Genomic DNA, 22439 nt, shown 5'->3' with positions numbered 1-22439 from the left:
TAATGATAAATAACATTATTATTCGTAATTTTATGTCTCAGCCGGCAACATTACACTAACCTCAGTTCATTGTTGAGATTTCGAGGTAAACAAATTTTCTCCCCACTCTTGCAGATAAGTGATCAAATTCAGGTAAATTTAGTGATAAGTCGTAAAAAAAATCACAGGATCACTTCCCCATCAAAGAGTCACGCTCCTAACACGGCCCCTGCATGTCTGAGACTGAGAATCTCATTATGCAAAACGTTTCTGACTCTGTCAACTGGATTTTGTTCACCAACCCTGTGTCCAGCGGATCGATTGAATTCATCAAGTGTCTTGTAAGTTACTCAATCTAAGTCATACCATAGTATAATATTTTTTATCAAACTACAATGGTCTGATCACTTTGATTCCTTTGCTCATCACCAAGCAGTTCCCAAATGAAGGATTCAAACATTTCGACCAACAGCTCCTCCAACCAATTTGCAGACAAATTTGGCAAATTTGTTGAACTTGCACCAATAGATTGCAATAGATTTGTTAACTTCTGTATTGGAACTTTTGGGAATGCTCCGTTCAGACTCTTTGTACTGCAAAGGCGACCCGATGGCTAACCCCGAAACCATGAACTTCCGTTTGCGATGTCGCAGACTTCCTGTCATTTTTTTAATTTTTCTCCGGAAAACTAGTCAACAAAACTGATAATGATGGTAACCTAGGAGAGTTTTTCTGAATTATCTATTCAAGAGAATTATGCCCCCAAGGCAATTTTAAATTTATAGTAAGTCCAAGTAACACTATGTTTCGTTTAGTGCAGTGACTAAATATTACTCTGTACCCCTAGTGTTGCTGTTTAGCAGCTCTTGGGCATCAGGATATGGTTTGAACAGCTGCAATTTAAGGCGTTGGGGGAAATAGTTGATAGAATAAGACCTCCCGCATTAACTCTCACTAAGTATGATTGCGCCAAACACTAGTAGAATGCTGTTTCTAAGAAACAAAACAAAATATGGTAAGGTCCTATTCACACGAGAATTATAAATGATTGTTATTTTTTTATCGTTAATTTTTCTCATCGTGCAATCATAAAGAAAAAATCAAATACCTATATCGTTTACAGGAACCCTCTTGTCTGTAAGTGAGCTTCTGTGGCAAGATTTGACTGAGAGAGTTAATCACAGAAGGCAATGAAGGCAAGTATTGTAATGAAGTAAATTTTATAGCAACCTTTAACATTTTAATAACTCACGTTCTTCATTTCGGTGGAAGAGGGGTCCAAGAGATTTCCTGCCCTCTTTGATAATTGAATAAGCTCTTCTTACATATTTGTGCGTTTTCTTGTAGTATCTAACCCTTTTTCTCACTTATTCTTTTATTGCTTTTTCTTAAAAAAATAATTCAAATTCAACAACTAGTTTGTTTGTTTGTTTTTTATCGCACATCTAGAATCATATTTTAAGGATTTACTTTGGTAATCCTGCGCAAGGCCCATCCAGTTGAGCAATTGAATTCACAGTGTATTTTTTTGTGTTACAGGGACAAAAATTAGCCACCATTGCTCCACCAAAGAAAGAAATTGTGGAGACAAAAGTCGTTATGATGGACCTGTACAGGCTTGTAGGATGCAGTCGGAACTTTATCCGTCTCGCTGGAGTTTTCGGCTTTGGCGCTGTTGCTTTTGGGGTTTATGGAGCACATAGTAAGTATACGCCCTAGGAACCAATTTAAATAAATAAATAAGAGCACATACCTATAAATTGACAATTTGTTAGCAAAATGGACAGGACTACCATCTTAGAAATTTTTTTGTATGCTAATCTTTATGTTTTCTCCTCTTTAACAAACATTGTAGGTGGTTAAAACATTTCCTGAGAGTTTTCTACCAGTGAACAGTTTTATGGAGTCATATACATTTTATTAGGAGCCAAATAAACTTTTTACATATGCATGATTTGCCGCTGCTACCTCGTACTTGCGAGTTCGAATAAATTGAACGATGCATCAATGAACGAATCGATGCATCAACTTTTTTAGGCGTTACTACGGCCCAGCCTCCCTAATTTTTAGACGCTGAAGCCCAATTTGTAGGCTCTTAAGAAAGCAGAACACTGTTCTCTGTACAATTACTATTTTTTATTATTTTCATAATAGTAATTAAATGGCAGCTACTCAAAAAGATAAATGCTGGAAAAAAATTATCTTATTCAATGTTTCTTGTTTTCAGTTCTCCATCCAAAAGAAGGGAAAGGTCAAGAAAAATATATGTTTGACACAGCAAACAGATATCACTTTTTGCACACTTTGGCCCTTTTTGCAGCGCCATTCACAAAACACCCTCAAGTTGTAAGTCCAATTTCTTTTCTACCAGGCCAAGCCACCCTTTTTTAATTTTCAGTTAAGATGATCATCTTGTACATCTTCATTTAATTATTGAGCCGTCATCACAGCGCTGGGCCAGCTCTGAAATGACGGCTCAGAGCCGTCCGCCGATTGTTAGCGTTATTTCGGCGATTCTCCGGTATATTGTGTTCTCATGAATGTTTATATGAGTAATGTGGCCACCCTATGTCTTATTGTGTACGGTAATTTCTTGTTTTGTTACGGTATTTTCACATTACTGTTCGTTTGCACATGAAATAACCTCAAAATTTTCTGATTTTCGCTGATTTTGCGATTTTGACAGCTATAAACCACATAAAAAAATCATTGTGTTCAAAGTTTTCACCATGTTTCTCAAACGTTGTATTATGAATGCTTATTGTGTCAATTTTCACCCTTAGAGAAATAATTTCTGGATTATTTTGAAGTGTTCAAAGTTGCTGATTTTCGCCAAATTAAATCGTAATTCCTGGCCCGGCAGGATCAAATTAAATCATAAGTCAATGGGTTAAGGATGCTCCAAAGGTAATACACAGGGATGTAGAATAAATTATTCTTTCTAACTCACCTGGGATTCTAGAATTTGCATTCCTATCTCTCCCTCATTGTCAGGGTATATCGTAAAAAGGCTAAATATCTGCTAATATATAATGCACATAAAGGTTGGAGGTGTGCGTCAGCTGAAAATCGACTAATATATCAGAGCACATATATTGGGTCACAAGGAAAAAATATGTGTGTGAAATCAATACCCAATTATTTTTAAATTTGAAAAATACAAGTAGATTGAAAGCTCTGTCCCCAAAATTTAAAGAGAGATACATATTTGAAAGTAGAGATCGGAAGTTCTTTCAAGCAGATTGGGAAAGTTTCCTAATTTTTATGGCAGCTTTGAAAATGATATCTAAGTGATGGAAAACTCTCCTCTTCGGGGAATAAGTTGAGATTTGATATCCCTAATGGAAAGATTGAGAAGTCTGGAATTCTTCTTAGAAATCTGAAATTTGTCCAGGAAATCCTGAGATTTTTGTGTGAAATCAAAGCTTACGGTTTCACAACTTAAGTGTAAGAGCTTGTTCATTGCAGTGATATTTCCTTTTGTAATTGAGCTTAAAAAATTTAGAGGAGGGGGATTTAACTTTATTGATCACTCCTGTTTTTCCAAACATGACCTCCAATCCTGCATTTTTTGCAGGGGGGGGGGGGGGGGTGTTTGATGAATTCACACAAGTTTCTTGAAAAAGTATTATGAAAGAATTTCCTACCTTGCACATTTTAAGAGTCTTTTTAAGAGCTTGTTAATAGATTTTTCCTAAAGACTACTTTGCTTTTAGAGCTCAAATATTGCAACTAATGCAGAGCAGTTAGAAAAACTCTAATTTTTTTTATATTTCTGTTGGCAGACCGGATCACTCTTCACCATGGGCATTATAATGTTTAGTGGCTCCATCTATTACCAAGTAATTGCAGAGGATGACTCATTGAAAAAGTGGCGCATTACACCAATGGGCGGAACGTGTCTCATGCTTGGCTGGCTATCAATCATTTTGTAAGACTTACCTCCTTGCAAGATTGTTGTAAATTTTTGTCTCTAATTGTAAAAATTCCGTAAACTTAAGCTTTGACACCTAGCTAGCTCTCAGGGTTCTACTTGGATGGTTCTGTTGTCCAACTTGATCAAAACGCCAAAGCTCCTGATGTGTCACTCTTCTCTTCATTCACTTCTTACGCTTTCTTTTCCTATGATCAACCTCATATTAACATCGTAAAAACATGCATTTTTCATGCCTTGGAGTTCACAATTATAGGCTATACAGTTACAATTTTTTTCTGGTCTTTTGGTGCATGTCCTCTGGGAGGCAATTTTTTTCTGTTTTTCAATTCATGTTGTCTCATCATTTGTGGGTCCAAAATTTCTCTCTCTGAACTCTGCATTTAATCACTTACTACCCATCAGGCAAGAATTAAATCGAGATCAGAACTCTTGTAGCAGCTTCTGTTTTTACCCTGGTCTATTGACCAATTACATCAATTTGAGAAAGCAACAGCATTCAGTGGTAAGATGTAGTGTGATCAAAATCACAAGTAACAGAAAAGGCCCTTGGGCTCTCTGAAATTGCAATTTTGCAGTCTGAGATTCGGGTCATCTCAACCATCAGTGCTTTCTATCACTGCATATTTTTTTTCAGTCAAGAGCCAGGAGTACACTTCACTCTTTCTAGCAAATCTACTTAAATTTTTGACATCAGTTTTACAGCACAAATTCAAATTGAAGTATTTTTCTGTTTTCATGCTCTAATTAACTCCGTTTTTCAAGATAAAGGTTTCTTTGGAAGAGTAATAGAAAATTAGAAAATCATTGGTATTGATTCAATTTTCATTTCCTGAAGATGATAAGTTTTCTTTTTTGTTCATAATTAAATATCGGGAAAGTTATTTTTTTTTCTTTTGAAATTCTCATAAAATCTGAAAAAAAAATATCAGTTAGATCTTTTCTCTTTGTGAAAATCCTTTATCTCTGTCCGCAAGCTTTATTTTGTGATTTATGACACATTCACAACTTCAGCTTCTGTTTAAATCATTAAGACACTCAATGATTTTCGAATCCCTGTAATTTTTAGATTGTTGCTTTCTTCGTATGATTCTAGTTAGACTTTGCCAATACACGAGAAAAGGTTAGACTTGTCAAAGTTAGGGCTCTTGCTTAGTGTCTACATTTTGCACTTTGTTTTTGTGGAAACTGAATTTTTTTTGTTATGAATGCTTCCCCAGATTTTGTTTCTTTTTCTCTGGTTATTTGTAGTTCAAGGATCTTCATTTTTCAAATGTCGTTGTTATTGATTGTACGATAAGTGTTGCCTAGGGTTATTCTGAATTGTCTTTATGTATCTCAAATGGACTGAAAGTCACAATGAGTATTTGAATAAAACGATTTTATTCTATCCGACTATTTTTTGTTGCTTTTATTTAAGAAACAGGTCTGACAGTGCATTTTTGTCAGACTCAAATATTTGAAATTTACATTCTTTTACCCATTCAAATACATTTTTAACAACATTCTTGCGGTTAAAGCTTAAACTTTACATTAAATTGTGTACAAATGAAAACATTTTATTAAAATTGTTCATGATTCATGAAATTGAATTAAAGAAGTCCCTCTCATTGGGCGTAAGAGAGCTTCCATATTAATGGACCATTTTACACAAGGTGCAAATTTAAACATAATGATATGCCTTCTGAAACCTTTGTAGTCCACAATTAGATTCACTAGGTGGTTTTTCTTGTGATTGGGCACTTCTGATTTTCTGAAAACCAATGCGAAAAAAAAAAGTTCAATATCTTGGCTCAGAATTACTTTCAGTAATTTTTGTCGCAGGAATTTTATTCTATGTGGAATTTTAAAGGTGGAACATACTTCAGAATGCTTGAATTTGTACCTGATCGTTGATGATTTTAAGATCTCAAGAACTTGTTGAACTGTGTTGATTGATAAATCAAGAATCAACAAATTCTCTAAGTCTAAGGAAGGGGGGGGGGGTGTTACTAATGTTCATCAGTTATTTCAACAGATTCTTGCTCGTCTAGTAGTTGACCATCATTTTTAACAAATTTTTTTTATTTGGAAAATTTCATTTGACGATCTTGAGATAAAATTGAATGTGTAAAAACACTAAATAAAGAAAAAAAATCAATGAACGAAATCCCAGATTACTTCAAGGATAGCTTGAACAGCTGATACTTTGTGATAAAAGAAGAAAATTGCTTAATTATTGGCAACCGCAACAATTTTACATTTTTGCAAGATTCTTGACAACACTGAAATCACTGTGTATGAATGTTGCCAGTTAGCTCCAGGAGAAAGAACAATTTTTCATTTCCATGGCTATACACTGTACCAGCTTAACCTTTTCCAAATTTTTGCCTCCAGATGTAACACAACTAAATTATCCTGACCCTTGTCATTTCTTAAATTTTTGTGGCATGTGACTAGTTTTCTAGAAAAACTCACCTCTTGTGCTCCCTAGAACTGGTCAGTCTTAGAAGCACTTTAATTTTGCTTTTTCCTGTACCTTGTTTTTTTTCTAATCCTGCCGTGGGAGGTGAATTTAATCATCCACTATCTCCAATTTTTATTTAAATTTGTCAAGTAAAAATTAAAGAATGTGCTCATAGTGATTATTGGATCCACAAAATAAGTGTAATTTTTATTAAAGTGTGTACCATGGGGTCGGATCATGCAAAGAGCGGAGCGTAACGACCACAAAGAATGGCCATCGTTGCCTCTTAAGCTACTCGCAGGCTGTGTGACATTTCCGTTTAGCCTTGTTTCTTCAAGGTGGAAAAGCTATGTTGAGCCTCATTCTGAATCCCGAGGTCCAAAAAATACTAGCCATCATGACAGAGACTTCCAGTATCGGCGGCATTACCGCGTAGCACCCCGCCACAAAAGACCAGATTCTTCACAAACCGCATGTAAACCACGCGTCCATAAAGAGCGTGGTGGGAAAGAGGATTATGAGGAGGATGAGCCATACGCAAAGGCAAGGAGGTCTGGTATACCCAGAACTCCAAAATCTACGGTACGTTCCTTAAATATTTTTTTTGCTTGGACCCCTAATTTACTAAGAATTAGATGCAGCTCTTTTTCAGCAAGGGATGTTTTGCAACGTAAAAAATATAATGAAGAGGTATCAGTAAAAGCAACACTGAGCAAGCTAATATATGTCCAAAGTGCGAAACCATGTACCATCATTAGCAACATTGCAGACTTTCTGTCATACTTTACCTCGTTTTTTTTGGAAAGCTAGTTAAACTACCTTGATTTTTCTTCTCTGTCAGGAGAATATTCTGTAATAATTCCAAGGCTTGAGTTTGGCTTGTTTCTTCTTGAAAAAATAAAATAGGAGCGGAAGTTTTGAAATATCACAATGGAGATGCGAGGTTTCATACTTTGGCCATCGAGCCTTCACTCTGAAATTAAATTCTTTCTGCAAGAGAAGATGACTAAACTATCTTAAAATAATGTTTTATTTTCCATAAGTGGTTGGTACACTTAATTTATTTCTGGCCAGTGAGTTAGCGGTATTTAGTATTCTTTACTTTTTATAATTGTTAAAAAGTAATTTAATTTTTGCAATACCAGCATAGACATAAAACTCAAGGACAAATTACAATTTATTGACTATGACACGAAAAGTGCCAGCTAAAGGGTAGAGGCAAATAAGCAGCTGAGGTCGTTGATTCGTGAAATCCGTTAAAAATGAGAGTATTTGCCGATTCAGTGGCTATCAGTCTGTCGTTTTGGCCACGTTTTTTGCATACATCAATACCTTATGTGAGTTTTTTTTCCGAGGGAAATACAAATTAAAAGATGAAAATTACAAGAACTACTCATCTAGTATAGCTAAAAAAAAGTCATCAGTTTGGCAAGTAAGTATTTTTATTTTTTACTGTAATTGAAGGAAGGACCATCCAAGAGCAGTCCAGCTCTGAGGGAGAGGAGAATGCGTCGAAGTGAGCACCAAACTCCCTGCTGTGATCCTGCAGAAGCCATCAATAAAGCATCGCTTCAACAAGTGGGGCGTCGCGTAGATGCCAGCATGAGTTTCAACAAGAACTCGATGTGTCGCGACTGTATCGAGAAGTACGAGCAGGGAATCAGAATGAATTACGTTCGCAATCTCACCATCCTCTGGTTTCCTCCCAATTTTTCTCAGTCCAAGTTTGGTGATCGCAGAGCAGGTTTGTTGCAGGTCCTTTTTACTTAACAATGGAATGAATACACCCACGGGTGGAAAACCTTCCTCTTTAGTCATGTAATACACTTTCTGTCCAGGGACTTCAATTCTCTGTTAGGATACATTTTTAAAAGACTTCAAGTGAGGAGACACACCAGCCCTGCTGTATTAAGGGAAAACGTTGTATTGACATCCAAATGTTGCCAAATTTCTTCTGATAAAATTGTTATATTTTAGAAAAGTTATGGGGATTTTTCCTTGAACTTTTCTAATTTTCTAAATTCCATTGTTGGTTAAATTATTTGAAAATTTTAAAGAAAACTATTCTCGAGATTACCTGGAACTTTGAATCGATTACAGGAAATTTGTCCTTTTTCAAATACCATGGGGTTTTTCCTTGATACAACAAAGCAGGCGGAAAATATTTTAGCTTTGAACTTTTAATTCCTTTGCAACTTTCTCAGTGTCCTGTGCAAAGTATTTTGATCAGGCTATTGAAACTCCTTCCCATTCTCAATCAACGCCTTCTTTCTTCCGAGGGTGAAATTTCTTAAACATCACCTTTAAAATGTATGTATATTAAAGAAAAGAATAAAAAAAAGAATGAATGTGAGGAATATTAACGGTACCTAACATAATTTAAAACCCGCAGAATTTTTTGAACCATTACACTTCGCAAGTTTTCTTTATCACTATTGCCTCAAATTTTATAGGAACACCTTTTTCTTGTGTTCTAACCACTCTCCAAGTTATTTTTGTTGATTTTGGAACTTGCGGTTTGTTTCAGGAAGTAATGCCTGCACACTGATCTGCATATTGGTATCATACAAAGTCCACAAGACAGGTCTGAAGCTACCCAACATCCGGATGCAAGAGGCTTGGGAACCTCTAATGAACATCTTGGCTGAAAGTATAGTAGAAGGTAAATAGAAGAATTCTTCTCTTGCTTATCTTTAATTAGAATAGTTTAAAATGCACAGTATGAAATGAAGGATGAAGAGAGTCTGGTATAAAAACAAGAATTTAAATAATTAATTAGTTGTCAATTGACAATATGCTTTAATAATTTTCATTCGATATTTCTAAGCTTCAGCAACATAACTTCGAACTATCTCAATAGAATGGGACATTGTCTCCTAGAACGAGCATTAACAGCCACAGACCTTTCAGAAGGGTTTGAAGGTATGGTCAGCAGTCTAATTATTGAGATTGATAAACTAGGTGATGGACAAGGGAAACATAGGGAAAATGAAGCGATCCCATCGGCGGCAGCAGGTGGTTTCAACAAACGAAATAGGTAAGCAATACATTAATGGCACCCTACGATCATAGACCCTATAGTTAGTCCATCATTTTCCCCCTTGGTCTATAACAAACATCCGTTACAGCCATTAGGATTGCTCAATTTTTCCTTTGTCTATCCATCACTTGTCTATCTATTTCAAAAATCAGTGCGCTCTAATGGACAATCAGCATTGAGCAGACAATGATTTTTTTCCTCCCTGTAAATTGATGGAAACCAAAGTTGCAAACTTACGAGAATCGGCATGGACAGAAAGAAAATAAAATTCCTCAGTGTCACCACTCTAAAGTTTTTCCCCCTTTTCAAGTGAATGAAATTGGAATTATACTTGAGTTCTGAATGAAACCCTGAACGTCTTACTATCTAACTGTTTTCTGAATTGAAGTCTCTACTTTGAAATAATACTGTTTGCTCTAGTCCAACCATTGACTTTCATTTAACGTTTATGAGTTCTAAAAAATTAGAATTTACAGCTGTCTAAATCTTTCTGACAGATTATTTTTTTTCTCTTTGATATTTGCCCATTTTTAAAGGTAATACAATTCATGAGCGGCTCAGAAAAGAGAACAAACTTGTGGAAGATAATTTGACTGTACCAGAGGCCATTCATGCCACCAGACACCATGTCGAGAGAGTCACTGAATGGGTGAGTATGAGGGAGTGATTTAAGGAAATCAATTTCAGTACTTTAATTTTATGATTTTAAATTCAAAATTTTGTGTTGAAAGGCCCAAACCAAAGAACTTGATGGAAATAGTCAATTTAATAAATGCAATCAATTTTTAGTCTCGCAGGAATGAAACATCACATTTTTTTGATCACAAACAGAAGTTATACAATTTTTGGTCTGATAGTCTGCAATTGGAAATGGAAAACTTATTATTAGGTTCATCTTTATTTTTTCTGATTTTGCCTGCACAAACTATAAAAAAATGATGCAAAACAAAGACTTCACATTTTGGACACTTTTAATAAGGAAAAAAAAAATGTGTAGGACTCATGATATCGTGGAGATACCCGAAAAACAGAGCACCCAGAGGCAAAATATTTTGCTTGGATGCTGAATGGTAAATCAGCTGATTTTCATTATTAAACTGATTATTTACTTTTTTTTATGATTTTTGTTTACTTCTGTATTTGTCTGACAGGAGAGTACTATCATATCGTCACGAATGAAGACCTCGCTGTTTGACTACTTAAGCAACAAAGTAATGGCTTGGTACGATACAGTACTCTCACAAAAGGGCTCTGACTTATATGTTATTGTCATCTCGCTCAACCGGTCGGTTGTTTTGCTCTTTCAAAAGGAGTCTGAAACGGTAAGTGAAACATCATCCATTGCTTGTAGCACACTCTAAAATTACAGTGACAAGGTCAAGGACGAAAGGGCATTTGAATAGGTTAGGAACTTAACCATATTCCAATGCTCATCAGAATTGACACTGCATCTTTTGCCTCAAAAACGACCGAAAATTCAAACGAAACTTCAAATATGTTTTCAAATTTTACACTTTCCTTAGTGACGAATGATCAGAAAGCAAATATTGAGGGCAGTGAGGGCTGGTCAGCCAAACTTAACTTGCTTTCAATTAAAACCCTCATAAATTATATTTTTTGATCAGGCTGAGATTTTTTCTCCCATGGGTAAGTTCATAATTTAATTTACGTCACGCACGTGCATTATTGATTCCCAGTGATGTACTTCTATTTTTCATCGACTTAAATTCAAGGACATGGGATAGGTGATTTCATTTTACCGTTACAACAAAGATGATTTTTTGTAATACCTCTTCATGGCCAGATCTTTGCTTTGTGCCTTCATTTCTGTACGAGTTTCTCTTTGCATCCTTAACCAGGTGACACTTGTTGACTCCCATTCGCACTATCCCCACGGCGCTGCTATTGCACAGGTACCGTTCAAAAAGCTGCGAGAGCTTTGCAATTGGTACGCATGCTTGCTCAGGGACTCGGCCGAAAAACCCATCAAACAGTACGAGTTAAGCTATCTTTACTTTCCTGATATGAACCACTGATTTTTTGCCAAGGATAAGCTCAGCTCCAGTGAAATAAAAAAAGCTCTGTCAGTAAGTGTTCTCAATAAATATTCTCATCAACCAGCCATCATTGACTATCTGTCTATTTAGATAAAACGTCAAATAAAACAGTGCATTTTTCTGTCTTGGTCAATACTTGCTATTTTTTTCCCGTCAAAACATGTTTCAACCATTTCTGAGAAGTATTGAAAGTGATGAAATTTACATATATTCCTTATTGTTTTAGAGAGCATGTTTTAAGGGAACAAGGTCAGTAGCTTGCTTGTATTTAAAAAAAATATCTCATCCATTTACTGCACTCGCCACTCTTTTCATCAGTAGTTCTAATCAATTGATTGCAAGGTTTTTCATTAATTTTAAAAAAATGCAAAATGAAATTTTTCATTTTTACGAAACATGATGCAACAAATATTTGTACGCCATCTTTTAAATCTTTTAATCATTGGCAATTGTTGCTTGTTTTCGAGGACAGATAATCACTTTACAGATGGACAACTAAAGGAATTATCTGGGTAAAAAATGAACAAAGTTCCATCTTGGGACCGGCCAAAAAGTTTATGGAAAGATTTTTTTGATGGTCCATCTGTACAAGAACGAACTGATGGGCAATGTGCTTAGTTAAATGTTGAATCTACTTGATCAAGTAAATGAAAAAATAAATGAAAAAAACTACTACCCAAAATTAGGATTTCCATTATTTTTACATTTTTCAATTCCCGGACTTTTGTCCGATCAAACCTCCACTTAATGGAGGTGCCTTCAGCTAAGTTGGCACTTATTTATAGTCTGCTTGCAAGAGCTTGTGATACAATCATCCAGTAGCAATGGAGGATTGACTATAGCTCGATCATGAGCACAGTCAATCCTCGATTCCTACTGGATGACTGCATCGCGGGCGCTTGCAAACAGAATGTAAACAAGTGCCAACTTAGCTGACGATGCCTCTATTGGATTTTTTTCTTCAGATTACATTGAATTTTGCTGAATCATGGACAAAATCTCCATTCTAAAGATTTGAATTAAAGAAATAGGGACTCTGAAGTTGTTTGCTCCCTGGCAGTGGAAATTGCCCACAGTAATTTATTAAGGAAAATTCCAGTTTCCTTGAAATACATGCATCAAGTGTGATTTGATTGTATACATAAGATGCTTTCGAAAAGTAAAGAGAAAATACTTTAATACCTTTTTGAAAAAAAATGAATAACAAAAACATAAGAAACTAGATTGAGTAAAAAAATTCCAAATTTTAGTGGAAGGTCACCTCAGGGCCTGCCTCCACAAGAACTCTTCTTTGTAAGCCGGACCTGTTACACAGTTATTTTGGCAGGTGTAAACAGCTAAGACTCCCCAGTCGATACTTTCTTCTTTCAATTGATCCCACTTCATGTGATTGAGCATCTGAGGTAGGATCTAGAATCAATTTATGTATCAGGACATTATTATATCATAAATAAAATTGTGATCAATTAGTATCTATATCAGGACAAAAACTAGTAGAATAATATTTTGTTATGAGGAGAAATAGAAACTGAATAAAACAATTATTGTTAGCTAGCAATTTCCCCTTCTGACTCTCAATTTTTTCCTTCCTGATTGTGAGCTTGGAAGGAGGAATATTGTATTTAAATTAACCATTTCATCACCACGATTGCGACATCTTTGTTTGCATGACGAAAAAAGTCCCATTGCAGGGCATACACACACAAAATCTAGCTAGGTAGTGAACGAGTTAAGAAAATTCTTGCAGGAAAAAGAAAAGTCAATTACTCAGTGTAAGTGCATTAATAGAACTTTAGGTGGAAAAAATTCCTTCTTTCACACTTTACTGCAAACAAGATGAAAATCTGAAAGTAAGAGGAGAAACGACCTCAAATGAAACCTGACGTTAATTTAATGGTTATTAAGTGGGATAATTAAGTATCTTGGAACAAGGAAAGAATATTGAGAGAATAGTCGTGAACTTTGAAACAAAAGATGTAGACCTTTGGTTGCCTCCTATGCCATCACAGCACCAAGTCACGAAAGACTAAGTGGTGAATCCTGTTTTCAGGCAAAAAGTACCCTATTTCGCCAAAAGTCAGATCCCATCAAACAAAAAGGCACAGAATCATGGCGAGTGTGAGATATGATGTGGAATCAAAGAAATTTTCAACAGTTGCGATAGGAATGTCATTTGATTATCCTTAAGTATCACTTCGAAACTTGAGGAAGCTTGCCGAGAGGACATGAAGCCTCATTGTAAGTAGGTTTCAGGGTTTTCAATTTTTTTGTCCTTGCGTAAAGCAATGTCCTAATTTTCAATGATTCTTGAAGGTGAAAAATAAGGGAAATTTACCACAAACCTCCTTCGCAAGGAGGCTTATTCATTTCTCATAATCATAGCATGCTTAGAAAAGTGTACTGATGACTGGTAGCCTCACCTGAAACTCAAAAACTCTCTCTCCATGACACTCAGTGCATTTCAGAATGTCTTCAGGTTGAGGGACATCTTTATCAGAAATCCACAATGGTGAGCCATCCAACTGATAACGTAATATTTGCTCCGGGCACCGTTTCACAATGGATTTGAACTTGGACAGTTGTTTGTCCTCTTTACCTAAAGCCATCTGCTTTAAATCATCATCAACGTTCTTAGCATCTGTCAAATTAAGACAAGGAAAAATTTAAAATTCAAAGGCCAATAGAAGTAGGCCAACATTAAGCTTACATCGAAGTTAGAGAATCTCGGTGTTTTGAATTTCTGCAGAACCACTTTCTAACCTCGCAAACTTCATCTGAGCTTTCGCTGATCCAAATTTCTTTCATTTAAAAAAAAAATCTTTGGTCCCTTCAGTTTTAAATCAGCTAGTGTGCATTGTACTTGAGGCAATATTGAGGAGATTTTGACTTAGTGGAAGTTTCAAGGTGAGTCAGCAAATTTCGTGTGTGTGAAAGCAATTTGTGAGTTTGCAATCTACTCACCAGAATTTCCAAATCTTCTTACGACTGGGAAAGCAATTCCTATTGCTTACCATAGTTGATGCACCCATAAATAACTGTCGAAATTTAGTTGCCCCAAAATATGCATTGATAGTGAGTTTAGCACCTACTATCTTTTGCGAATCTTGACTTCATTCAGAGAGCTCATTGCAAGATTTCATACGAAGTTGAGGAGAGTGCTAATTTGATTTCTCTGATGTCTAAAATTAATAATGTCTGATAAAAGTGAACTAATGCTAACCTGACAGGGTACCCGCTTTTCCCTCTCCCATCATTTTCCTGAAGAGCTCTTGGTTGACCTCAGTTTTATCGTCATCTTCAGAGTCACTATTACTTGCCTCAGAATCTGAGTAATCGTCAGGCTCGATCACAATCTCAAATTCTGGTAAGAGAAACTCTGACTTGACGGAGCTCTGTTGGCCAGTCTTGCAAGCTTGCTTGTGGCTGCCTTTCCAATCAAGCCGTTGATGTTCTTTACTGCAGTAGTGCACTTTTTTACACTGGCTGCAGCTAAATGGCCCCTTTACACCACACACAGCACAGAGACTTATCCCAAACTTCTCTGGAGTCAAATCACTGTTTGCTGATTCAGTTTCTGGACATGGCTCGGACGGATAATGCGCATTTTCACGGGGAAGTTGGCATCGGAATACTTTAAAACTACCTGAAATATATGCAAAAAGATAATAACTCAAACCGAGCCTTTTTCTCAATAGATGTTATGCAACAAGGCACTAGTTAAGGTATAAACTGAAGCACTAGAAAATTCTCCCTAAATTTCTATAAATTGCAAAGGAGACTTTCCATTTTAACACCTTATTATTAGTCTTAGAGAACAATGAAGCATCAGTATTAAAAATACTAAGCTTTGATCAGCATCAAACTACATTTAAGTATGGCAGTTTATTTTGTAAATTTCACTTTTTTCTGCTTGAGATGCTGTTATCATGTTTATGTTTATGGTGTCAGGCAGAAACCTCCCACCAAATCAATCTGTCAACGATCTTAAAATCCTGATGTACAACCTCTATGGGAATACTGCAGGTAAGTAGGAAGGACCATGAGAATGGAGTAGTAAATCATTCATCAATATTTTGATAGGTTTGAAATTTTTGTTTTTTTTTTTTCATTGTAGAAAGATATTTTATTTGAAATGTATCAATTTTGGTCTATGAAGAGGAGGAGAGGTTTAAAAATACACTTATATATTTTCAATCAAGATAGAGCAGTATTTTTCAATTTATGCTCATGAGTATGGTGTAACATTATTCCTCCAAATTCACACAATAAAGCAAGTGAGCTGCACATGTGTAGTAGCAATCCATTAGCACGAATGAAGAGAATATTAAGTGGTTCTATAGAGGCTCATATGAATGCCGTCAGTAATTTGCCCTGCTTGAAATGCACAAATAAATTAAGTACAATATGTTTAGGTGAGAAATAAATACCTCTATTAACATTGGAACATTCTGCTGAGGAACAGAAAAATACAAAAATTGTGCGGTGGAAGCAGTCTGATTTCTCATTAACCGGAGCGTAGATTTGACACAGGAACTTCAATTGATGATTGCACTTGGAGCAGGAAAGTTGGTCAGGGTTGGGAAGTTCGGCCAAGTTGAGCCATGCAGGAGCACCGCCTATCTTGCTCGGGAAAAATCTACTCTCCAACTTCCAGCTGGGGCATTTTTCAGCGAAACCCAAATCTACTTCAGGCATGGTCAACGGAGCAATGATTCCTATCCACCTGATAAAATAAAGGAAAACATTGATTTGAATTTTGTGTACGATATGTTTACAATTAGGGAGATACCAGAACAAAAATGCCACAATTAACTGAAGAGAACTGTAAAACTTACTCTTGATGTGTTTGAAGTTGCCGCAAGACCCGAATTTTGTCCGTCCTCTCCTGATCACATACTATCAATATCCGGGGTGACAACCATAATTTTCTGTCTCTTAATGCGTATAAAAATAAATGTCACAATCCTGATCTAACTCAGTCAAAGAGCAAAGATAAAATCGAAAAATTGACGATAAATGATGGTACAAACGCTGGCTGGAGAAATCACATTGTTTACGTACACATAACCTCAAAATAATTACACCTGATGAATGATGCAATATGCTATTAGATACCAACTTTTACATAAAAGAGTAACTTGCAGATTTGAAATTAAATTTTTTAATGAAGTTTATTAAAGGAAACTTGCTCTTTCAATCATCAAAAGATTTTTTATTCATGATTATATGAGATTATTAGGTGGTATAAATCGATTTTTTTCAGTATATCTGCTCAATCATTGCTCAATGTTAATGTTCATGATGCAGTACCTAACATTGTAGGTTGGCTACTTAATCAATATTGTTGAATGGTGACTGCCACCGTTGAGTTGCGTCTATCAAAAAGAAGCTGTCATTTTGCTCCTTTTTTGTCATCTTTGAGGACTTCATAAAATGTTTAATTAATTCAGTTTTCACCAAGAAATATTTAATTTAGCTCGGTGTTTCAGTTCTTACTAGTGAGAATGTCGTGCTTAGACAATGTGCCCCTTCACGCATGTGTGTGGTTTGAGGACGGAGGAAGTAGGAAGACATCTCTAGCTGCTATCACAGCAGGATTTTTGGTAAGCTTTTCTAACAAAGACTGAATTTTAAGTTATTGAATGGGCTTACCACTTTCTGATTACCTAGCCACACTCTTTCGGCCTCCTCATTTCACGCAGCAGCTTTTTCACAACTTTACTTTTAAGGAGAGGCAGTTCCTTTTCATCATAAAGCCGAATCGATGGTTCCCAACCTTTGGTCTCAAGTGCGGAGCAATCTACACTGCTGTCCAATCTCTACAAGCGGATCAAGTCATATAATCCTGTTGGTGCTGTTGTAGTCTTCTGCTTTTGATGCCAGTGATTCTGCATTGGATGTCACATCCTTATACCTCCAGTTTACAGTAATGATTCTGCTCAGGACTTGGTAGACTTTTTTGATAGAATAGAATGGAGGTAAAAAGTTAAGGAAGAGCAGTAGATGAGTCGGTAGTTTCTAGTGATATTTGGAGCCTTTAAAGCAGCTGTCCAAGGGTTTCTTAGATGTTACTGAATTATGTTTAATAAGTACCTAGATCCTTGCTCATTGGTAATTTTAGAAGGTTGAAACATAATTTAAATTCTAATTTGCCCTCTGTCTTGTTTCAGTTCTTCACCGGCTGGTGGTTCATGATTGATGCTACTTTTGTTAACTCAGATCAAATGAGTGGTGGCTATCATGTGTGTGGAATCGTTGGTACTATTTCCCTAATTATGTAAGTCATATATGCAATGCCAAACGCCTGCGATTACATCATATTTTCCTCCAGTTTCACTTCATCTTATGATACTTTAGCATGAAAAATGCACCTGCACCTGCATTTAATTTTTCCATCTATTTTTTCCCTCAAAGTGTATGTTTTTTTATCATAGCCTCTTGAGTAGACTTTAAGGGTAAAAACTTTTGCTAACTGTATTAAGAGTTAACATAATTTTTATGCTTTTTCATTAAGCTGGTTAAATTTTTGATAGAGCCAGGGACGGTCAGCTTTAGGATGTAGGAAATGATTTAAATATTGGGATTAATTCTGCATCATTTGCATTGTTCCCATGTTGTATTCTCGCAAGAAGCACAAAAAAATCCTGGCAACTGACTCTTTGGCAGCTATCAATGGTTTGAGAACAAAAAATGGGAATTATATTAAAAACGCCCTTAAAGTTTGCCACTTGTAGGAACGATTTCTTTCCTCGCTTACAACAACATTAATATTTTAAAATATGGCTTGAAACTTCAGAGTGTAATATCTGAAAATTGCAATGAACTACCTTGACTGTATACCAATTTTTATGCCATACTGGACAATGTAAGGTCCACTGTAAGGCCTATTTTGCGTGACTGCCACCTTTCATCAATTTACTATCATTTAATGTACTTATTTATCCCCAATATGTAAAAGCATAGCTGGGCTAAGGCTACACTATGGCTTCATGAACACGGGACGATGGGACATAGCACTGACCATGGCTTTGCTGTGAATTTGTAGATAAGAACAGTGTGAAGCAGACCTTTTTAGGTAATTTTTTTTTTCCAAGAAAAAAGCAAGTAGGTAATTATTTTTTTTATTCTCTATTTTTAGGGTGAACATTGTATCGAATGCTCAGATTGAAGGCGACTCATACTCGGGCGGTTGTTTTGGCTCTCGTGGTGCCAGAGCTTGGCTTTTCATGGGATTTGTGCTCGGATTCGCCTCTGTCATCGCATCCTGCTGGATTCTCATTGCAGACTTCTTAGGACCAGGATGTAAGCATTTCTTCCGTCTACTGAATATACTGATAGGAATTGTTGGAAAACCATTTAAGAACGAAAATTAAGATTTTATAAAAAGAAAAAAATTAGTTAAGGACCTCTAACATCTCTCTTTGTCACCAATGCTGTTTTTTACCATCAGCAGATTATAGGATTACAGATTTCTCAATTTCTATTCGCTTTTTCTAATTTCTATTTGCTATCCAAGAGCATTAAGATTTCATACATTCATAATTATGGGTAGAAATTTTTTCTTGGGGAGGAGGAAGAACTGAAAGAACTATTCCCTCTTTACGAGGTGTAGTGATGTTGAGTCGCCACTCATGGCCAAGATGTTCCAGAGAGGGTGAATGGACAATTGGAGCTGTCCTGCTCTCTGGAACCCTAGGAGAGAGAGGGAGAGAGGAACATCACAGTCTCAATAATTTAGTGTAGGAATATCTGTTCTCGGGAACAAACATTTTGTTTCTGGAAATGGTCCTGTCCAAAGAACTTAGGTTCATGATGTCACAGGAATTTTCCTTAATTACCATTGGGAACCCTCCAAAAATCAACTGAAAATCGGCCGAAATGCCGTCTTTCAAAGACAGCTCATTCCAAGTTTGAGATTTGATTTCAAGATTTTATATGGTGCCATCGTTCTTTTCATGAAATTTGCCATTGCAACCAGTGATTAATTTACAAATCCTTGCACCTGGCAGTAAGCCCCATTGTTGACTGTGTTTTCTCTCCAGCCAACCCTACTCTGAAGGATAGGTGCTTTTGCTCAACTAAATCGCCTACACTTCCTATTGGAGGAGCCACCACCGGGAATTATGGAGGTGCAGAACTTTTTCGACAGAATAATAGGGAAGGCAATTTGCATTAGTATAAAAATCATGCGTTTTCCGTGAAATCTTGGCAGTTAGTTAGTTTCGACCTGAAGGAAAAAAAATTAGCACTTTGAAAATTTTTGAAAAAAGCGGTTTTCAAAATAGAAAGGACAATTCAAAATATGGCAAGGCCAGGAACTTTCTGCGTCCCTGTGGGATTGTTCACAGATCCCTGGGAATTTTCATCCCCATTCTAGTCATGTAACCTAGTCTCTCTCAGTTTTTAGAACAAACTGTTGTTTTTGCATCTAATCAAACGACTGCACAAATAAAGATTTACGGCTTATTGTTTGAACCTGCTTTTCACTTTTTCTCTATTTTCGTCTACCATCTAATTTACCATTGTTTTTTTTTCCTCTGCAGCTAAATCAAATACATGGGTTGGTGTCAGTCTGTTCATCCAGAATTTCCTGATTTTTGCTGCATCTCTAGTCTACAAATTTTGCCGAGTGGATGATTTTGTGTATTAAGCTCTCGAAATGTAATTGTGACTGTAGCTATTGCTGAACATCACCAGAGCTTACATTTTTGAAGAAACTCCAGCCTCAGCCTGCGGACAAAGACGTTTCTTTCTTTTAATCCTTTATCTGCATTGTTTTTTCATGAGTTACTGGATACACATTATGAATGTGTCAAGTAATAAGGGCTGTGTAACCTTTCTAAAGTGAGAGCCACAAGGTTAGTGCTGCTTTTAGAATGTATTTACTTTTGAATCGGAGTGTCATTTTCAAGTTTTGTAACAAACGAAAATGGTTTTGTTCATCGTAGACTAAAGATTGATGAATGAAGAGAAACAGTTATGACAAGAAAACTTAGAATTTCACAATAAACAGCCCATATGATTGAACAGCCTATCAATCTGCCAGTTTTTGAACAAGAGAAGTCTACCAAGCTAACGTTCAAAAATTTGTCTCCAGTGTCTTTCAATGCCCGCAGCTTGTATTAAACTCAGCTACATCAGTGCTACTTGTTATTTTGTTGTCTAAAGATGAACTCTTCAGAAAAGAAAAAAACGTACTTTTGTTATCTAATGTTCCATGTTTACTTGAAATTAAATGGCTCTCATGATAGTTGAGTACTCAATTCAGGAACTCAGAGTACAGCAATGACTCTTTTTTATTTATTTGTGCATAGGATAATTGGATTACATTTTGCAATAAGGAACCACTATCTCTTGCTCTCCTATAAAATCACATATCTGCCTAGGGAAACCAATGGCATGTATGTTGTTTCTAAAATGGGCCAGAAATAGTGGTTCCTTATTGCAAAATGTAATCCAATTTTAACTCCTTTTCTTTCTCCTTCTCCTCTCTTTTCCATATTGTATCATAGGTAGTTTGAATCAATTAAGTTATTAATTTTCCTTTTATCTTTTATTTTATAATTTTTTTTTTTTCGTTTTTCGAGTAAGTCAAATTTTTCATATTTAGTTCATAAGTTTACGCACTCGCTGTAAATTATTTTAGCAGAAGAAATGCAATCGAATTCACTTGTAATAGGATTCATATCTAGTGTGATACATCCAATACGATCTCTGTTCCCAAAAATGACAAAGTATGAAATGGCTTCTATTGGTTTTAAATTTCATTGGATCGTTAAAAATAGATTCGATCTGTAGGTAAGCTTTTGCCTGAGGAACTTTTCTGAAGGACTGTGAGTTGTAAAGTGTATAACAATGTTTTTCTGAGTATGAAACTGTAACTTTTCCTGTGGGTCATACATATTTTTTTAGAACCATGAGGGGTTTTCTGGAAGAAAGACTTGTTCAAAGTTCAAGATTATGGTTGAGGATAGATGGAATTTCTAAATTTTCTGTTTGTTTAGGGACCTTTCTTCCAGAGAGTGCTTCAATACCAGTTTTCTTTGTTATTGCACAAATCCAATTCATTTTCTTCAAACTGAATGTGAGTCATACATTGATGTCTTCTGCATACACCAGAATTTATTAAATGAATCTAGACCCCAAATTCATCTGAAAGGAGCAGAACATTGACATTTCCAGCTGTGTCCACCTAATTTCATCTTAGTTTTTAAAATGTAAGCCATTTCATTATAAATTGTGCTGGCTGTCAGATGACAAAACTAGGTTTGATGGCTGCGCTTTATTGATTGATCTATAAGCTATCCAAATCACTTTGGCTGTCATGTGTGGCATTCGTTTTTCTATCAATGCAAATGCCATTTTGTACCATTATTGCTCATGGCAGGTCTATCCCCAAAATTTTACTTATTCAATCATTAAATTCTTTTGACTCCGTTAATTTCTCTAACAATTTAACATATATGTAAGTGATTTTTTTTCTTTTTTTCATAAAAAAGAATTTTCTGATATCTTGTCAATCAATCCTCTCTATATAAGTGGAGCCTCTTTTATTAATTGCAATTTGAGTGTAGAAATATTTGCATTTTTGTATGAAAGTTTCTTGTAAAATAAATACTGTAATGGTAGCCATAAATTCTGAGTGTTTTCCTTTCTCCTGTAAGTAAAAATAATCAAATCAGGTATTTTTTTCTTTCTCCTTCAAATTCCAATCAGTCCAAGAAAAGAGGGAAAATGGCATTCTAAGCGCAGTGCTCCTGGGAGACTAGATTTGGAAGTCTTCAAATTTCTTCCGAAAAAATATCTGTATATCAGGGGAATTCTTCCTAGACATTTTTTCAGGACAGGCACTTCATATTAAATTGAGCACATAATTCCCTGAAAAATGGAAGGAAATTATGAACAAGTTTCCTTGCAAATTCATTTTGTATTGAATGAAATTTGACAACCTAGGCTTATACAACGTTCTTCTTTGGTTTATCT

The 22439-nt window shown here is 35.8% G+C and overlaps 4 protein-coding genes across 5 annotated transcripts; 3 read left to right on the top strand and 1 right to left on the bottom strand.

The window, feature by feature from the left end:
* The first annotated feature begins 61 nt into the window (after window positions 1–61).
* Window positions 62–5308, top strand: LOC109030990 (transmembrane protein 256 homolog). Of its 2 annotated transcripts, none has more exons than XM_019042250.2 (4): window positions 62–320; window positions 1519–1681; window positions 2207–2325; window positions 3765–5308. In XM_019042250.2, the coding sequence occupies exons 1-4, from the start codon at window positions 213–215 to the stop codon at window positions 3912–3914; spliced, it is 540 nt and encodes a 179-aa protein (XP_018897795.1). In that variant the 5' UTR covers window positions 62–212; the 3' UTR covers window positions 3915–5308. The 2 variants fall into 2 exon arrangements, with proteins under 2 accessions (XP_018897795.1, XP_072153829.1); XM_072297728.1 differs by lacking the exon at window positions 62–320 and adding an exon at window positions 1108–1175.
* Window positions 5309–6233: 925 nt separating this feature from the next.
* LOC109030988 (uncharacterized) lies at window positions 6234–11589 on the top strand. Its single transcript, XM_019042247.2, has 6 exons — window positions 6234–6941; window positions 7824–8103; window positions 8887–9021; window positions 9936–10048; window positions 10551–10721; window positions 11259–11589. The coding sequence occupies exons 1-6, from the start codon at window positions 6597–6599 to the stop codon at window positions 11433–11435; spliced, it is 1221 nt and encodes a 406-aa protein (XP_018897792.2). The 5' UTR covers window positions 6234–6596; the 3' UTR covers window positions 11436–11589.
* Window positions 11590–12606: 1017 nt separating this feature from the next.
* LOC109031007 (Zinc finger protein RP-8) lies at window positions 12607–16521 on the bottom strand. The gene is made up of 5 exons (XM_019042273.2): window positions 16292–16521; window positions 15884–16179; window positions 14677–15099; window positions 13877–14094; window positions 12607–12866 (listed from the first exon to the last, which is right to left on the bottom strand). Exons 2-5 carry the CDS (start codon window positions 16149–16151, stop codon window positions 12714–12716), a joined length of 1062 nt encoding a protein of 353 aa, XP_018897818.2. The 5' UTR covers window positions 16152–16179; window positions 16292–16521; the 3' UTR covers window positions 12607–12713.
* A 295-nt stretch (window positions 16522–16816) lies between these two features.
* LOC109030983 (transmembrane protein 50A) lies at window positions 16817–22092 on the top strand. The gene is made up of 4 exons (XM_019042237.2): window positions 16817–17059; window positions 17627–17733; window positions 18595–18758; window positions 20000–22092. The coding sequence occupies exons 1-4, from the start codon at window positions 16961–16963 to the stop codon at window positions 20104–20106; spliced, it is 477 nt and encodes a 158-aa protein (XP_018897782.1). The 5' UTR covers window positions 16817–16960; the 3' UTR covers window positions 20107–22092.
* Window positions 22093–22439: the final 347 nt, after the last annotated feature.

The sequence above is a fragment of the Bemisia tabaci genome, chromosome 3, assembly GCF_918797505.1.
Source record: "Bemisia tabaci chromosome 3, PGI_BMITA_v3".
Lineage (NCBI taxonomy): Eukaryota > Metazoa > Arthropoda > Insecta > Hemiptera > Aleyrodidae > Bemisia > Bemisia tabaci.
The sequence above is the reverse complement of the archived record's forward strand: the minus strand, read 5'-3'. Positions and strand labels throughout refer to the sequence as shown.

Coding starts and splice junctions, on each gene's coding strand:
- LOC109030983 (XM_019042237.2), top strand. CDS start 16,961: ATGTCGTGCTTAGACAATGTGCCCCTTCACGCATGTGTGTGGTTTGAG. Junction 17,734..18,594: donor GGTACTATTTCCCTAATTAT/GTAAGTCATATA, acceptor CTCTATTTTTAG/GGTGAACATTGTATCGAATG. Junction 18,759..19,999: donor AGACTTCTTAGGACCAGGAT/GTAAGCATTTCT, acceptor TTTCCTCTGCAG/CTAAATCAAATACATGGGTT.
- LOC109030990 (XM_019042250.2), top strand. CDS start 213: ATGTCTGAGACTGAGAATCTCATTATGCAAAACGTTTCTGACTCTGTC. Junction 1,682..2,206: donor TGGGGTTTATGGAGCACATA/GTAAGTATACGC, acceptor TCTTGTTTTCAG/TTCTCCATCCAAAAGAAGGG. Junction 2,326..3,764: donor TCACAAAACACCCTCAAGTT/GTAAGTCCAATT, acceptor TTCTGTTGGCAG/ACCGGATCACTCTTCACCAT.
- LOC109031007 (XM_019042273.2), bottom strand. CDS start 16,151: ATGCCTGAAGTAGATTTGGGTTTCGCTGAAAAATGCCCCAGCTGGAAG. Junction 14,095..14,676: donor AAAAGCGGGTACCCTGTCAG/GTTAGCATTAGT, acceptor TTAATTTGACAG/ATGCTAAGAACGTTGATGAT. Junction 12,867..13,876: donor AGAGAGTTTTTGAGTTTCAG/GTGAGGCTACCA, acceptor AATTGATTCTAG/ATCCTACCTCAGATGCTCAA.
- LOC109030988 (XM_019042247.2), top strand. CDS start 6,597: ATGCAAAGAGCGGAGCGTAACGACCACAAAGAATGGCCATCGTTGCCT. Junction 9,022..9,935: donor GGCTGAAAGTATAGTAGAAG/GTAAATAGAAGA, acceptor CCATTTTTAAAG/GTAATACAATTCATGAGCGG. Junction 10,722..11,258: donor TTCAAAAGGAGTCTGAAACG/GTAAGTGAAACA, acceptor ATCCTTAACCAG/GTGACACTTGTTGACTCCCA.